This window comes from Lissotriton helveticus, chromosome 2_1 (assembly GCF_964261635.1).
Source record: "Lissotriton helveticus chromosome 2_1, aLisHel1.1, whole genome shotgun sequence".
Classification (NCBI taxonomy): Eukaryota; Metazoa; Chordata; class Amphibia; order Caudata; family Salamandridae; genus Lissotriton; species Lissotriton helveticus.
The window spans coordinates 603,446,696-603,466,110 of record NC_136059.1 but is presented as its reverse complement, the minus strand read 5'-3'; the positions used below and the strand labels follow the sequence as shown (position 1 = coordinate 603,466,110).

General features: G+C 42.0%; 1 protein-coding gene across 2 annotated transcripts in view; it reads right to left on the bottom strand.

Moving 5' to 3' along the window:
• ZFYVE16 (zinc finger FYVE-type containing 16) overlaps positions 1-19,415 on the bottom strand; it is a 589,878-nt gene that overhangs the window by 116,865 nt on the left and 453,598 nt on the right. For both annotated transcript variants that reach the window (XM_078675307.1, XM_078675306.1), the window contains one exon: positions 14,693-14,855. In XM_078675307.1, the coding sequence (XP_078531433.1) occupies positions 14,693-14,855 (163 nt within the window). The remainder of the gene's footprint in view (positions 1-14,692; positions 14,856-19,415) is intronic.

The following is a 19,415-nucleotide window of genomic DNA, read 5'->3' as shown; positions in this document are numbered from 1 at the left end:
AGTGTGACTATTCTGGAGGTGAAGACCCCAGGACTATTTTTGTAGCCCATTGGGAGTCGCCGGAAGCATTTTTGCACACCAGCGGACGTAAAACTTGTCCATTGGGAGCTAAAGCCATCCAGTCTGTGGGCATAAAAACCATTGGAAATGTCAAGCGTTGTCTTGAAACGCTTACGCACTAGACTATCCACTAGGGCAGAGCCGTGAGTATTCTGTACTGCACAGTTACGGCAATGCGAGTTCAAATGCCGGTAATCCAATACCAAACGATATGATCCGTCAGGTTTGGTCACAGTAAAAAGGGGATTATTCATTGGTGACACACACGTTTCAATAACTCCCTGATATTCCAATTGTTCAAGGATTTCTGCGACGGCCGCTTTAGCTTCACGCCGTATGGGATATTGAGGCTGAGGCTGCGGCTCAGACCGCAAAGGAATTTCGTGGCATGGGGACAATTTGTCCCAACCACATTGGTTACGGTACAGAGCCGGCGCGAGAGCCCGAGCCCACTCTTCTGCAAAATGCTGCGCATGCTCAGTTGAGACAGTGTGCGCGAAACTGGGAAGGATTACCTCCTCCCCTCGCGGCACTGCGAGCACAAAAGGTGGGGGCCAGTCAGCCTCGGAAAGCAAAATGTCGTACGTAGACGAAAGGTTCTCCCAAAATACCCCTCTGACAGTACGCTGTATGTCACCTTCAATTAACAGGACAATTTCAAAAAGTCTTTCAGGGGGAGCCAATCTCGTATCGGCTGTTTCTATAACAACAAAAACTTCAGTCGCTGTCACCCTCAGTAGTGGACGGAGTGCCTCTCTGACTATGGTAATCTCCGCCGCGCTGTCCAGCAAGGTCAGAGCCCACGTCAGATTCCGAAGCCGCGTTCTCACTATCTGTGGCATATCTATGCGCTGTTAAGGCCGCGACTTTCTTCTTCGCAAACTGCGGACGCTTAGGCGTAGAATCCTCCTGCTTCACTGCGCCGTCTGTCTGGCGGGACTGACCACGTCCTTGCTGGCCACCACGTCCACGTCCACCCCCTCCTCCACCACCGGTCTTCTGGGCCGATGTTTCCTGAAAGGAACGAGGAGAGCGTTGATCAGAACCCTGAAAACGATCAGGTGATTTAATCATCGCGCGATCGCGCAAATCATAAACTCTATCTGCCGGCGCAGGAGCTTGTATTGCAGGAACAGAATCCTGAGTTTGCCTAGTCTGCTTCCCCTGTGTCTGTTTCTTAGGCCAATTCTGTTTTTTGGACTTGGGCTGGACATCTGTCACTGCAGATTGTCCCTGAGGTTGTTTTTTATCCTTCACTGGAAAATATTTCAGACCTCTACTTGTGCGGCCAATTGTCTTATAAGCGGCCACCACAATCTTTGCTAACTGGCGGGGTTTGTCGGCATCGGGCAGAGCAGCCAAAGCATTCGACACCTGAAAGTTAACTGCATCTCCTTTAACATTGGAGAGAATGAGATCACTTACAATCTCAAATGAACCACACAGGCGCATACCCAATTCAACCGCTGCCTCTGGACCGTGATCATTCTGAACACGTCTAATGATTTCAGGCAGGGCATTCATAGACGGGGTGCGGAAGCACCTCGTATAAACTGCCGCAAACGTTTTTCCCCAGCTTTCACAGTCAGCAAGTTCAGGAGTTATATCCTTCGGTAGAGTAATCGTTAACATTCTATGTTTATCAGCAGGAGTAGAATTCGGAAAAACCGCCTCCAGTTGATCAAACTTCTCTGCTAGCCAGAATGGGAAGTCATCGTTGTCAACTGGACGCGCACCAAAAACCGAATTAACCATCACTGGATTGAGACGCATTCCGCCTCGTTCCATGGGAGCGGCCGCACCCCCCTGGGGACCACCAGGAAGATGTCGACCGATGTATTGCACTAAGGCACGAATCACGGAAATGGAAACAACATGTAGCCTGCGTATTTCTGCTAGGGTACAAGCCCCGTGATTCGGGTGCGGGGTAAAGCCACCCAACGCAGGCCAATTTGTACCTGGAATTGAGAGTGGACCTAACCTCGCAGCGGACAAAGAGTGGGGGAGGGCGCCATCAAACCAAACACGATGCTGCCAATGATCAATAGGTATTTCCAATGCCCTGTACGGCGTATATTCAGCCGGGACATCCGAGGCGGTGTAGGAGTGGAACAAACCAGAATTAGCGTCCACAGCCGGAAACGTAACCCAAGAGTAAAACAACTCGTAAGGAAACGCCGGATCTGCACACACCACGAAAATTACAGCCATCCCATCTACTGGGACTTGGTACGTCTGAAGATGATTGCGTACCGCTACGCGACTATGCTGCGCAATAGCCACCGCCGCCATGACAACACTGGAAACAAGAAAACACAAAGAATACTTTGTAGCACAACTGGGTAGTAATTCAAAGAAACCGTTTAAGAAAGAATCAAGCTTGAATAAAGACCTATTTCAAAAAATAGGTAGGTTTCACCGACACCCCGTTTTCCGGAAACGGATGTGAAGGGGTTAAGGCATGAACGATAAACTACTCGAGTGTCATGATACAAGACCACCGAAACCGTTGGGCGCCATGTTGCAGGGTTTCTGTACTCACACAGAACTGTGCACAGAGGAGTGGAACCTCGGCAAATTAGGGTGTCCCAAAACTTACCTTAGCAACCAACTCACCCCTTACCGAGCTAGCTACAGTGTCTCATTGGACATATCAAACTCCCAATGTTTAGACAAACCAGAACATGAACTTACAGTACCTCAGGGTACGTGGGACTCATGAACACTCTTTCGTTATATTATCATTACAAACCAGAACATGGAGTAAAGAAGACACATGTGCATTTGAAATGTTTATTTACTAATGCCGTCTTCTCAGGCGCAGTATCTTAGATAATACAAGTATACTTATTATCAGTATCAAAATTATCAGCATAGTTACTAAGACATAAAAAGCGAATGGTGACAGCATGTTAACATGCTGTAATGAATAAGAGTTAACAACACTTATATCTCACCCTCCCTAACACATATATTATATTATTAGCTAAGAAGGTCTCTTTGGGTTGTTTTAGGGCGGACCCATACCTTAGTGTCCTAGCATGAAGGAATCACATCAGCATACACCAGCTCTCTCTGCATGTGCACCGCATCAAGTGTGTTAACAATTCTCGTGCAAAGCAATATCAATCCCGCCTCAAGCCCAAGTTGGCAAAGGCTGCACTTGTGTTATGACTATGAAGGCGTGGAGATCAGACCTCATAACAATTCCATATCGTGTTGCTCCTGAAACTTCAGCACTCTCCGTGCAGACATGGTTTATTAAACAAAACTGATATCAGAGCAATAACATATTATTCTCACATACACCACGGCAAACCACTAGGTTGAAAGCTAAGTCAACAATTAAGGGTCGTGTGCAGAAGTTGCAAAAAAGGAAAAATGGCGTTTAAATCTCAAATGTACCTATGCTAACTTAACACGATATAAGGATATATAGGAGCTATACAACAACATCACTCTACTGTCAGTGCTCCTTACACCACTGCATCTACACCAAGTGCTTTGAACTACTGTACTTTACCCCACTATATTCTACAACATTCTACTCTGACGCTTTGTATTCCACCTCTCACTTGCATAGTTGATGAGCAGGTTTGCGTTTACCAATGTGATGTCTTTTGAAACTTTACTGAATGGTAGCACAGTTAAAAGGCATACACGAAAATTAGTTGGCAGTTTAGAATTTGTAGTGAAACCTGGTTTTGATATATTCGAGGAAACAAATGCAGCATTCTCTTAAATATATAGTGATTCATTTACAGTATATAAGGTGACTTGCTTCATTTTTCACTCTTACCATATTTGTTCTCTTAGACTCTGATAGTATTCCTGTAATACTAATAGTTTATGTTTGAGAAAAAGTGATTCCTGAAAAAGGAAACTGGTTTAAAGTTCCACGGACTCGATAATTCTCGCCCCGGTGCCTACTCCACTCACGGGGTCACACTCTGCGACTCTGGGCAATAGCTTGCTTAATCTCCACTACGGCCCCTCGCGGCGGGATGCCTGGCTTTCACCTTGTGGATACCCTGCCGGGGTATCTCACAGGGGAATACTAGGACGGGTTCCCTAAGCAAGCGCTTAGATACCGTGTCGGTGATTTGCGCTATATAAATACATGTACATTTACATTTACATTTAAAGGATAGATTAATGCTAATATATATTTTTATGCTTACCGTCTGATTTTGTTCTCATAATCCGTATATATGTCAAATCTCCATCCACAACCACTGCTTTTTATTTTTTTACACTATGTATACATAATGACGTGTATGATAATTCGAAGTGTTGTTATATGCAGACTGATCTGCAGCACCGGCTGAAGGATTCAAATGGCCCTCCTGAATACCAAGTGCCCCAGTTCTGTACAGAGCATTGCACAAGGATCAGCTAGCAACAATCTTTCAGGTGAAAGTTATTGTATTGTTTGCATAAAAAATGTAATATACATGGTATGTTTGTTTTGAGCCTTAAAACCGCTTGGCATATGTTATCCCCCTAGCAAATCAGATTGTAAAAGGATTCCATCTTTGCCGTTTTGTATTTTCTCTCTCTCTTTCTCTCTCTCTCTCTCTCTCTCTCCTCTCTCCCTCGCTACTCTTCCAATCACTTGTTTCCAAAGGAGCAAGTCTTTCCTGGTCTCATGGAAAGGACTCAAATCTTAAATCTGTGTTGGAAGGAACGGCAGTGATGGTACACTGTGTTCCCAGCTTTATATCAAACTATGCCTGGTAGACCGTGACATATAAGCTGTATGAAGGCTTCTATTTGCCATATGACACCAGTTCCAGAGCAGTTCCTTTTTTCTAGGCAGGCATGATGCAAGGACAGTTTAATATCAAATCTCACCCGGTGCTCATCTTGAAGAAGCCATATCTTGAGGCTGGGACTGTTTATCCTCTGTATGCACAGGTGTCATCTGTTGAACTCAATTGCTGGTACTGGAAAAGCATTTTATTGGGTTTCGCTTTTCTACTTCTGTACCTTAGCCCGTCTTTCTTCTTTTCTGCTATGAGCTCTATACTTCAAAATCCAGCGAGGCCGTGTCTAAAAATGCTACCATGTAAAACTATGGCATCATGTGGGCAGAGCTAAGAGTTTCCACTTTCCTCTTCACTTGCAAACAGAACAAAAATGAAAGAGCACATTACCCTATGGACATTATTATGTCGCTGTCTACCAGACAGCACCGCTGCCTGCTTTGCTAGAGACATCTTGGACATTCAGAAAGTTGACCTTGGAATGCATTCTGCCCGTTGCTTACCATTGGCTTTGTGGTTTCTAACTCACATTTGCTGGCTTTATTTGCTTTAGACTGGCCAGCTAGAGTTTGTCCCGTCCGTTGCCCAAACCCTGTTTACTGTATTCTTGCACAAACTCGCTTTCTGTACACAGGCCCTTAAATCTTGTTCTTATATTGTCACATTTGCTGTGTAGTCTACAGAGGTCAAATGCCAGGCTGTGTCTTCCAGGGATCTTAGTGTTTATTTATTTTTTCTGTGACTTAAAAGTGAGAGGATTTATATGACAATCATCCGGGCTACTGGGGTTTCTTTGAGGAAGGCTGTATGATGTTCGTTCTTTTTTTTTTATACACGGAAATTGAACTGTGCTGACAATCAAATCAACACAATGGGTGATTACATTTCCACACATTGTTTGTGCTCTGTATATGTTTATCAGTGAAACTGTATGCGAGTGCAAATGTAATGGTAATTTAAATTGAAAATGTGTCATCTGTAATGGCAGTACTCTAACATACCATGCACTCTCCACGTTACCCCACTCTACTCTGCACCACTCCATGCCACTGTACTCTACTCTGTACTACTTCACACTATGCCAATCCACTCCAAACTGCGTCATTGCACTCTTCTCTGCATTTCTCCTCTCTACTCTATACCACTCCACTCTACTCCATATTACTCTACTATGCACCACTGCACTCTTCGCCACTGCACTACACCCTACTCTGCGCCACTTCACTCTGTAACCCTACTCTACAACACTGCACTCTGTACCACTGCACTCTATGCCAAAGAACTCGACACCACTTTACTTACAACCAAAGCACTCTACGCCTATCTACTCTGCACCAAATCACTCAACGGCATTGCACTCTACGCCACTCTGCTCTGCGTCACTGCACTCTTTGCCACTCTGTTCCACTCTGCATCACTGCATTTTGAGCCACTCTGTTCTACTCTGCACAACTGTACTCTACGCCACTGGTCTATGTGCCCAATGCTGCACTAAACAACAGTATGCTCTGTACCACTGCACTCTCTGCTACTCTGCTCCACTTCACTCTACTCCAGTTCACTCTAGCCTCACTGCACTCTACGCCACTTCACTCTACTCTGAAACAGTCTACTCTGCCACTGCTGTCTACGGCACTCTATTCACTGTTCGCCACTCCACTACACTCTATGCCAGTGTACTCTACACCACTTTACTCAAAACCAATACACTCTATGCCACTGTAGTCTGCGGCACTCAACTCCACTGCACTCAACCGTATGCCACTCAACTCTAAGCAAAGGCATTCTACACCAATTAACTGTACACCACTTTACTCAAAACCAATGCACCCTAAGCCACTACCTATGCCAACTACGTTGAACCACTGCACCTTACATCACTGCACTCTATGCCACTGTATTCTGCGCCACCCTACTGCAATCTACACCACCGCTGTCTACGCTATGTCACTGTACTTTAAACCACTGCACTGTACACCACTGCTTTCTACATCACTCTGTCAGTGCTCCTTACACCACTGCATCTACTCCAACTGCTTTGAACTACTGCACTTTACGCCACTATATTCTACAACATTCTACTCTGTGACTGCACTCATACCCCCCTATTCTACTCTGCACTACTGTACTCTACGTCACTGCTCTCTGCACCACTCTAAGATCTTGTACTCTACAAACCTGTTCTCTGGAACTTGACTCTGCATGACTGCACTCTACGCCACTCCACTCCTCCGTGCACCACTCAGCTCTATGCCACTTCAATCATCGCCACTACTCGACTCTGAATCACCCCACTCTATGCCATTGCATTTTACGCCACGACAATTTACTCTGCACCGCTCTACTCTATGCCACTGCACTCTACACTACTCTACGGCAAAGCACTCTACACAACTTTACTCAAAATCAATGCATTCTATGCCAATCTACTCTGCACCACTGTATTTTATGCCACTTCACTCCATGCCACTCTCAGACACTGCACTTTGTGATGTTCTACCTCATTACACTCTGCACCACTGACACTCTACTCTATGCTACTCCACAGCACTCTTCTCAGTGTAATTCTGATGCTCTAAGCAATTTCCTCTTTGCCACTCTACTCCACTCTATTCTATGGCAATCGACTCCACTCCGACACTCTACTCCTCTGTATGCCACTCACTCTACAACACTCTACTCCACTCTATACAAAACACTCTACGCCGCTCCACTCTGCTCTACATCACTCCACGACACTCTATGCCCCTCCACTCTATGAAACTCTACTGAGCTCTGACACTATGCTCAACTCAACTATATGTCCATCCACTCTACGACACTCCACAACACTGAACTCTACTCTACTCCACTCCTCTCCATGACACTTAACTCTTCCATAACACTCTACTCCACTTTACGACATTCCATTCCAACACCCTCTCCTTTACTCTACTAACCTTTAGCATGCCGAACATCAGACACCCTGGTGTTCAACATTGCTAAAACATATTGGAAAAGTCAATAGCTCTTGCATAGGAGAGACCTATTGGCATTGCCAATGCTTGTGTAGCAACTGCCACATTATGGCCCATCACTCATTAAGTTCAGAGGGAGATATTTTCTTTTGTTATCTATAATCCTATAAATGACTTAATTGTGCATGTGCTCCTCTTGCACCTACAGTTCACTCATGAACCCAAAATCCTATACTATCTTATCATGCTGGCTGTAAATACATTTGTTGATTTTGTTTATAGGCAGGCCATCTAATAGAAGCAAGTTACTTATCTATGCTTTTGTTATCAATTTTCAGAGTTTATGAAACCTGCGTACAAGGCCCAACAGCTGGCAATCTCCAAACAACAGATCTATGAAGAAAAAGTTTGCCATAAAAATGCTATCAGAGGCGAATTACAGAAAATGCTGAACCTGAAAACATATAGCAATGTTGCTTGTTTTCACGGACTACTTTTATTTTTGCATATCTTTAATATTGTCTTGCATGGTGTCCTGTGGAGTGAAGTATGTGTTTTAACGTAATAAAATTAAGTGTCAATACGTCATTCAAGTCCATTTTATTTCAAGCGGCATGTCTCTAAGTTAAAAAAACATACGGCCAGATGTAGAAAGGCTATTACCGGTCGGTAACGGCCGAAATCGGCCGTTACCGACCAGTAATAGGCATTTCTGATGTAGGTGGCAAATTTACCGATTCATTAAATACCGAATTGGTATTTACCGATTCGGTATTTACTGAATCGGTAAATGACATGTAGGAAGCACTTTAAAGAGTGCTCCTTTGCTTTAAGGATTCGTTATTTACCACCAACTATTAGTTGGTGGTAAATAACGAATACCTTTTAAAATACAAATTTGTGCATTTTCAACTGTGCCATGTGGCAGACATACATGCCCTGAGGGCATGTATGTGTGCCACATGTGCACACAAGCACTATTCAGGTGTGCAACAGGGTGTCAAAGTGACACCCTGCCACCCATGATGACCCTTTGCCTATTTTACCGAATCGGTATTTACCGATTCTGTAATTGCCCTTCATTCCTATGGGCCTCCAGGCCCATAGGAATGAATGGCAATTACCGAATCGGTAAATACCGATTCAGCATATACCAAATCTTAACGATTCGGTAATTTTTACCGAATAATTACCTACATAGGATTTACAGATTCTAAAATACCGAATCGGTAAAATTCGGTATTTTAGAATCGGTAAATCCTATTTACCTACATCAAGCCCATAGTATATTACACTGTACCTTAAATTCAAGACCCTATTGGTATTGTTGAACGCCACAAGATGCATGGCTGCTTTTAAATACAAACTATATGACATTTTGCTGGCATCTACTTTTCACACATGTTCATATCACTGTCCACCTTTTATGGTGAAGATGCACAAAATCATATGCCAAAAAAAGGCATTGGTTGATCTGATTACTGGTTATATTTGAAATAGCTGTATTGTACACACAATGAACATTTGTTACACCCAAACACAATTGCTGGTTTTAAAAGGCGGTGGTGCTTCTACAAGTTAATACTTACAAGTTTGTTTTTGTAAATTCCTCCTGATGGACCCTGTATGGGCAATGTGTCAATTGTAGAAAGTACTCCTGTCAGAGAACCCTCAAGGTGATCCAAACCTAACTTAATATTCAGTCACTTGGAAATAATCTGCAACTATCCATCCCTTTTCATGGAATCATTGAGATTCATCACACAGTTGTCATTAAATCATTCAAAAGTATTCCATAATATTTTGGAAGATGGTAGAAAATAATAATGAAGTAACCAAGGGCATTCTAAAGTTGATATAAAAAATATAGACTTGTTCACAATCATTTTAAGTTATCTAAATGTAATACTCTAGTAATGCACAGCCATCCTGAAGTTGTTCCGAATCATCCATGTGTAATTAAGACTCATCCTGAAGTTGTTCTGAATCATCCTGATGTAATTAAGACTCATTCTGAAGTTGTCCTGAAATCATCCAGGAGTAATTCACACTCATCCTGAAGTTGTCAATTAGTATTCCTTGAGTAGTAAATGATCATCACGCATTTTATTCAAAGTAATCAGGAAACCATCCTAGAGTAGTTTTTGCGATTACAGTAAGAGTCATCCCATTTAAATATTTTGCCCTGTGAGAAGACTTCAGGATGGCCTGGGATGACTTCCCCAGTTAATTGCAGGAATTGTCTGGCTGAAGTCATCAAATGACTTCAGAATCACTCCAGGATGATCTTCCTTTTTGACTTGGGTGGCAGTGCCTAATCCCTGGAAGGACCCGATGCTACCGAACTCGTACAGACCACTATCTATGCTGAATGTAGATCTTAAGCCATGTCTTGGCAAGTAGACTGCTGCCATATTTTCCCCAGCTCATACATGAAGACCATACAGGGCTTATCCCACGCAGGAATAACCTAAAGAACATCCACAGGCTCATACAGGTTATGCAGACCTTAGACACAGACTCAGAAGAATGTGCTCTGGCCTTTCTGGACATTGAACAAGTTTTCAATTATGTTATAAGGGAATATATTGGCTAGCACTGCATAAAATGGGCCTGGGTCCTCAATTTATCAAGTGGTTGAAACTATTATACACAAAACCAACTTCCAGGTTTCACAGAGGGAGATATGTGTCCGAATGTATGACGCTCCATAGAGGGACGCAGCAGGGTTGTCTGCTCTCACCACTGATATTTGCCATAGCAATAGAGCCACTGGCATATCATTTAAGAACAGTGCTGAAGGGACACAGCATAAAAATTAGAGAGCTGGAACATGTAGTGTCACTCCATGCGGATGATGACCTGGTGTACCTAAGGTACCCAACACGCTCTACCCCAGTATTAAACAGAGTGTTAGAAAAATGTAGTGAAGCCTCGGGTCTTTGAATTAGTAAGTCTAAATCTCAGCTATACCTGATAGGACGAGCGGGGGGGACCTGCAATATCCCAGCTCCCACAGTTAGAGCTCCCTTGGGCAATGGAAACTGTCCGGTATCAAGGCATACATATCACCAGAGAGGAAGATTGTTTTTATGAACTGAACATTTGCAAGGATAGTAAAAGGATTACACAGAAGTGTACTATTTTGTTACACACTGAAATTGTCCCTGATGGGCAAAGTAGCCCTGATCAAAATGGTAGTCCTGCCTGGATGCCTCTATGCCATGGAGGGGTCCTACTATGAAATACAGCCTAAAGTGTTTAAGTGCTAATACTGCTGTTGTGGAAAGAGAAGCGTTGCAGTGTAGGACTAGAGGTAATGAAGCAGCAGTGGGATACAGGAGGATTGGGAATTCCAGACTTGGAGCTATATTACCTAGCATCCCAGTTACAGCATGCAATACAATGGCTACACCCAGCCCCTTCCTGGGAGAGAACCTTGCTCACAGGCACCTATGGCAGACAGCAACTGGAGACCCTGCTTATGAACAGACGGGGTATACAGGGAGCTTTCCCCCCTCTGGTACGGCTGGTGGCCAGGATATGGGACGGGACAGTAAGAACGGTCACCAAAAGAGTGCCCAAACACCGTACACTGATGTCTGGACTGAACCACAGTTTGCTCAAGTAGCACAGACAATGTTGGTCGAGAAATGGAAAGAAGAGGGCTGCCCAATGCTGGCAGACCTATATACTGAAAACACGTTCATAACATATCAAGATGTGATGGAAACATTTGCGCTAGGTGAAGGGCAATTCCTGCAGTACGCAAAGATGGCAGCCACAGCCTGACAGCTTTGGCCGACATTCCCAGAAGCCCCAGAACACTCACAAACCCTAATTACTATGATCACAATGGCAGGGGGCAGAAATTTGTAACCCACTTATACAGAGCATTAAAGGCGGATAAACAATATTAGCCCCTCAGGGTAGAGGTGAAGTGGCAAACTGCCATCGAAGAGCCACTGACACCAGTAGATTGGAAAAACATACATGAGGAAGTCCGTAAAGTCTCGATATATGCTTGTTTTAAACAGATTGAATACAACATTGTACATATGACGTACCTCTCCCTTAGGCGACTGCAAACCATAAACATAACCTGAGACTCAAGATGTCCCAGGTGCTGCCACACGGAGGCCGAGTTTGTGGTCTGGCACTGCCCCAACATACAAAAATATTGGACGGAAATACTAGAGCTACTTAGCAGGGTGACTGGGTGGAAAGCAGCACTAGAAATACAGAGTTGCCTCTTGGGATTGATACCCAGAAACCCAAAACATAAAACTAGCAGACGATTTCTGAAATTAGGGCTTAAGATAGCCAAGAGACATATAGCAACACACTGGTTAACCCCACATGGCCCAGCTATAGACAAGTGGCAGAGGACAGACCTTAAGGTATGGGCAACGGCAGAGGAGGAACACATGAGGAAAACTAGACAAGAAGAGAAATTTCCTGAGGTGCTGCAGGCTTGGGGGATGATGATTCAAGAGGTAGTAGGACTAACTCCACCCACACAACAAGATGTAGATGAGCGGGAGCGACAGGAAACGGAGGATATCTAAAGAGATAAAGAGTAACCTAGTGATAATTAATAGGAAACCGAATTAAGTGGCAGAAGTCTGAGCTGTAACAGAATGATGACAATCAAAAAGGCACCTAACGTACCTAACAAGGCACTGCACATAGGAAGCTGGTTTGGGGGGGGGACTTGGGAGTCTGGAATCATGATCTCTATAGTATGATGCAGTGTGTGAAAAGAAGACCTAAATACGAAGCAAAAATAGAGTTAAGCTGTCATAGGTGAAGTAATACATAGGTTATCCTATATATGACTGTAAGAGAATATTGATTGTTTATTGAAAACAATAAAGAAATCTAACAAAAAACAAGCAGCATCAGGCCGTTTAACATGAGCACCTCATGAAGAACATAAATTGTTGGTAGAATAACTCAGTAGAGTTAAGCACTGTTTCTGAGAGAGTTCAATTCAGGACAGACAAACCTGAATATTGCTCAATTGAAAGCGGATGAAAGAAGAAACACTGTGTAGGACAATAGTGTAATTTCATATTTACAATGCTATGACAACGCAAAATTGTGTCAGGAAGCGCCACAAGGATAAAAGTATTTATTTTTACTATATTCACTAACATCATCCAACCTGAAACTGGCTCAAGTCCCTAGGTTCATTTGAGCAAGACAGGCGGCACTCGTTTAGATATCTGTCACCCAGGCTGTGGAATACCATGCCACTGTATCTACGTCAAAGCCCACGTGAAGATATTTTCCATACATTTCTCAAGTCCTGCTCTCTTAACCGTGTAGGCACTATTTTGTTCATATGTGTTGCAGCTGAATCCTTGAGCACTGGGACCCCCTGTTGGGTGCAGACAGGCACTTTAGAAAACCAAATACAACACAATACATTATTCATACACAATGCAGTGCAGCACTTATATGAGCTTTGGTTCTAAAACAAGCAACTGTTTTTGTTGATTTGTGTAACTGGGAATAAGCATTTGCAGGACAAAATAATATAGTTTAAAGAGTATGCCTACTAATCATTGCACATGGCTAACTTGACATTTTTTGCTCAAACATCTAGCAACATCAAGGAGTCAAAACACTACTACAAATTATTCCAAATCCATGTTTTTATTACTCAGGCCCTGAATAATGTTTTTTTCCTACCTTACCTAACACCATCAGATTACATTTGCTGGCAAGGTGAGATCTCGGATTCATATGGTCCCTAGTACTGTAAGTAAACAATGTGACCAGGTATGTGTGATACCTCTGTTGCAACACCTTAATACAAAACTATCTGGCTTGTCTCATCAACAAACAAAAAGAACTGATGACCTTACAAATGCAATTAAGGGGCTCTGCTGACTGTTACTGGCCAACTTACAGGGTCAAATTCATACTCTAAGTATCATATGCAAAGTTCTGCTCATGCAGACTTCCACATCACTAAATCTGGCACCCAGTTTTGGCCTCCTTTAACTGACTAACTCTTGCGTAGTTACATTTGATTTAGATATTTTTTAGAGGGCAGGGTGAATTACTGAAATTGCAAGCCTCAACCTTCTGGAGCACACTACCACTGCCAAGTTTCCTTGATGAAATCCAGACAAATAAACTCTTTCATCAGCGTAAGAGCTGGACAGCTGGGGAAGACAAGATACGCAAAACTGTATTTTTTTTATACGTAGTGTTATCACTCTAACTGCTGCCAATTTTATTGAAAGAGTTATCACACTGTTGATGATAAATTCCCCCCTCCCCTTGTTAGCTGTTGTTTTGATCCTTGATTGGAGGGCTTGACTGCGGGCCACTAATTGGTGGGATAATATAGTCAGATTCTATTTGAAAAATACCATCAGCAGCACGGTAATGTGCAATTCATAAATTCTGGCTGAACACAAATGTAAAGGTCATAAATTAAATGCTGTTTTATTAGTCTTAATTGGTGTTGATTCCTTATGGGATTGACTGATTCGCTTGAGGTGTGCCAGTTGTGAAGATATTCAATCAGGTGGATACTAGAATATGTATATTTGACACCTACTATATATATATATAAATATATGTATATATATATATATATATATATATATATATATATATATATATATATATATTGGATCAAGCTTTTTGCTAGGTAATGCCCGTCAGCCTTCTGTGATTCAATTGTCTTCTGAGGTTTAAAATATGAAACTGAATGAGCTTAATTTTACTTCACAATTTGTTTTACCAACTTTGTGTTGCATAAATAGATACTATAACTAGGTTATGTAGCCAATACAAACATTTTCTACAAATAAAGATATTTTTTCACCTGCTTCAATTAAAGATATTTTAGGCTTATCAAAATAAACCAAGAAGCAACTAGTCATTCACCCTTTGTTTGTTTGATCTTCAGACTGAACCCAACAGATGTTCACATCTTCCCTCAGTTCTCCTGCATCTACTTTTCCACATGCTATTCGAAAGTCCTTTTTCTCTCTTAGCGCTTGTCGCAGACCTTCCATTGTTTCTGGGGTGATCTGCACCATTAAGCCATCTGTAGAAAAAAACAGTCAAATAAATACGTTTTAATTATTTGAGATTTCCTTGAGCCAACAAGTCAGCTGCTTCAAAGGGTGAGTGGGGAATACATATGAGCACACGTATTACCAAATACATAATACTCCATTTCAAAAACTTCAAATATGACCACTTCGCACCAAAGTCTTCTGTTCGCAAAGTGTGGGAGGAAAGTGGATGTTCTTAGAGTCAAGATGCTTGCAGTGTCTCAAATACCTCCACATCCCTGGGACTACTATTGGATTTTTTGAGTTATGTTCCAGATGTAAATTTACTCGAACTAGAAACTGAAAGGCGCACTCCTGTCGGGTAGTTGAGGTAATCAAGTATAATGGTGGATGGTGCAATGGGGAAAATCCTCCTGAGTGTGAGGAATGAATAAGCAATCGTGAAAGCGCTCTCCTTGAAGAAAGAGGGGCGTCTCCCACATGCACTCAAAGAAATCGTTTCAATCCTTTCTTTTTTGTTAAGATTTTTCACAAAGCATAAATTTCAGGTAAATTATTTGTCAACGGAACTACCCGCACGTTATACTAAAGAAAGCAGCCATTAAAGCAGAAAAAAAATCACTGACAAATTTATTAATGAACATTTCTCAGGATAAAGGTGAAAGCAGATGTGCATTTGTATCCAAATATTCCACCCACAGTCACCAGGTAAAGAAAATTATTCTATCGTATTGGCCTATGCTTAGTACGGAAGGTGATTTCAAAGGCATATTCGGCACACCACCCAGATTTGCTTAGAAGCGATCAAGAAACCTGAAACAAATACTTACGACAACCGGAGGTAACAGAGAAACCAACTTCAAGGCAACCACAACCTGTTTAAACTGCGGTAACTGCAATTCTATAATCAAAGGCAATACGACCAGACATCCCAGCAAAGGCACTACCATCAACTCTAAGTAACCGCAACCTGCAACAGTCAAAATGTTATTTACATGCTTAAATGTCCGTGTAGATTGGCCTATGTTGGCAAGACTGAATGCAAAATTCGCATCAGATTGAATGACCACAAAATTAACATTCGTACACGCAACCCCAAATCAACAGTCGCGGCACACTTTAACACCATGAATCACAAATTCAGCCAACTCAGTTTCCTTATTCTTGAACAGGCCCCAATCCAAAAGGGACACAACAATACGCAATACCTGCTACAAAGGGAGGTTTATTGGATTAACCTCATTGACACGATTAACTCAAAGGGGCTGAATGAACGTTATGATTTTAGTTGCTTTTTGTAATGTTCAGTGATGTATTAGATAATGAGTAGACATGTAGTTTTTCCCCATTTTGTGTAGCTCACTAAGGGCATACATGATTGATTTTCACCCTTTTGTAGACTATACAGCGTCATGAACTTTCCTTCACCCTAGCAAGAGTTACCCATTATTTTTAATCCATTTCCATTGAGTAGATACACATTAAATTCACGTGGGATTGAGTTGTTTTCAGAAGGTTGTTTTGATTCACCCCCTGAAGATGATTTTTTTATATCATTTTTCGTATTGCATTGCACATATGTATTTGAGTTATTTCCTATTGACCATTTGGGTGAAATGGAGGGGGAACGCCACATGACATTTGCAAAAAACTACGAGTCTTTTTTTAGTATCCATTGCACGTGTAGTCAATACTCACTCTAACGAAGATAAATTTGACGTGCTTCCGCTTGGGTATTTACATGAAACATATGTATTAACCCCTATAACACCACTGTTGTTTTCGCCCACAGTCTTTTGAATGTTTAACCTCACAAATAATGATCTACAACAATCAGCACCTTAGTGTGTCGTCTATTTCCATACCCACATCGCGTTGACGTATATATATTTTCGGTTGCAGACCATGTTTACACACATTGAAGCTCTTCATGTCTCGTTCATAGAAAATGCCGGCGCACTTTTGGGTAAGTGCACTCGATCCTTGTCCTTGTTATTACTTGGCTACCATGGTATACATATTTTGATAACCATTTGCTCAGTATGTTTAGCTTGCAGGGTTCTAATGATGACGCGTTTTTATAGAAGCTCACGCGAGTTAGTTTTAGTTTTCTTTGAAAATGCACCCGTTTTGGTCACGCGCTGGAATTAAATCACTTACACTAGTTGTAAGGTTTCCCGCTCACATTAATTGATGCTGGGTTCTTTTCTCATGGTTGCATACCATGCACTCTTTATTTTCAGTTTTCATTTAGTACATGATGCTACCCAGCTTGTCACGAAATGGAGAATTTTGATACACTCCATCACTTCCACTTGCATGTGGCATCAGGTTACCTATTGAGTATTTCAAAAAGAGAGGGAGACAGTGGAACCTTCCTGATACATAGCACCTAACCCAAATCACTCCCAATTATAAATTGCCCCCAATAGTTTGTATGGGCAGAGTGTGTGCACACTGGCTGACACCCACTGTCACAGTGCTAGTTCATCAAAGAACTAAAGTAATCCATACATAAGAGCAAAGGTGCACAACACAATTCTTAAACTTTAGTTCTAATAATCACAGACGTAGATTTTCTTGGTTGTGATTTTCTTTATTCCAAAATGGTGTACAATCAAAAACACGGGTTTTTGCAGCCGACGCGTTTCGTCCACAAGGGACTTCTTCAGGGCAGAAAATTGTCGTGTTGTGAGCAAGGTTAGTAAGAGAAAGAAAATCGTCTTCAAATATTTGACACGACGTCTAAGGTCAGTCCTCTGTGACTGCTATATTATGTTAAGCTCAGAGAGAGGTGGTCGGATAATTGATAGTTCAGCAAAAAGTGGCTCTTAATAAAGTCCTATGCTTCTTACACCACCAATCTTCATACCACGCCGCGTGACAACGGCTTCCTTCCCCGATTAAGGCACCTATTGAGTATATCACCGTGAGTATGGAGTCACCGCGTTTATGACCATTGTCTGTACAATTGTCACAACAGTAGTCTGGTACCATAATCTTGTTTTCTCTACATTTCAGTGTATAGCCCCTGAAGAAGGGCATTTTCTGCCTGAAATGCACCTCTCTCTCTTCAAGGAGAGCGCTTTCACGATTCCAGATGTAAATTTGACATCTGTTTGTCATGAAAATTAGTTTAGCTTACTTAAATATCTACTGGCTTCGGGCTGACAGGTCTCGTAAGCTAGGGACAGCATCTCCAAGACATTCTGTTAGGATGTGAAAGTGTAGACACTAACAGGTGGGATATTTTGTCATTTGTTCACTGTAGACCTAGGCTACGGTGGCTTGAAATTGCTGAGGCTGTTTCTTGGGTAGGTCAACATTCATGATGGTGTAGAGGTCTAGGCAGTAGAATAAAACTCACCATATCTACTCTGTGTTGTTAATTCAGCTTGTGGAATATTCCTGACTGCAGCAGAAACAAATGCCAAGGAAAAATAAAATTTAAAGGATAAAGCTCTAAGATAGTTCTGATCTTATCAGATGCCCAATTTCCAACACTGAACGCATGCAACCTGCGTGCTCTGTCACTTTAGGTTCAAGGTAGACTATGTGACCAGATATCTGTACAAGTGCTTAAGAAAAGCACTGATGTCAAGCTCTCAGTCTTTAAATGCAGTACTTCTTTAAGAGCTATGACAAGGTCATGCCTACCAATGAAGAAGCCATAATAAGTTTACACCAGGCACATTCAGCTGTGTTGTCGAGAGGCAAGGAGGAAAGAATGAAGAAGGTTAGAGTAGTTCCAGATTTAGATTAGAATTTAGATTCATTGGACTATATCATGTGCATCTTCTTAATATCACTAACCACTGGATAGGTCTGTGTGCTTGAATTCTGAACACACTTTAATAGAGTAAAAACTCTTTAATAATTGAATACATCACTTAATCTGGTTACTACTTCCATTACTGTAAATAGCTAACGACAATAAGAAAAAAATATAAAAGCACCACTTTTTCAAGCACTAAATCTAAAGAAGATGCCAGCTAAAGATAAACACACAGGCAACTAACCATTAAGCGAATGATGGATACTCTAGTCCTAACGTTCCTAGGAAGAGGGGTGTGTTAATTATAAATTAAATGGTGATATACAGGATGTCAAAAAGTATCTTGTCATTATTTAAGTGCTATTTCCTGATATTTGTGATCACTGATTAGAACAGCAAGCTCAAAACTACAAAGAAAGAAAGACATATTACGGGCAAGGACATTTTGAAAGGAAGCTTGAAGGACTTTATAATCTGCTCTAGAGAATGATGTCTGGCAAAGATCTGGAACAGTTTTTAAGAAGAAGCTGGGGGAAATTAATAAAGACCATACCGAGTACCAAGACTACCTTACCCAATCAAAACTAACAAAACTAAAGAAGGACGTACAAAAATTCAGCAGGGAGAATACATATCCATATACTACTGATGAATATTACGAGAAGCCAGTCCAACCACAACATACGAGGAAACAACAACGATCCAGAGCGACACAACAAAATTGTACCATTAGCTCCAGCGAAGAAAGAAGCTCAGGCGGAAGCAATGGCAGTGATGAAATCTCCGATGGCTACAAGGGTGACGTAAACAGAAT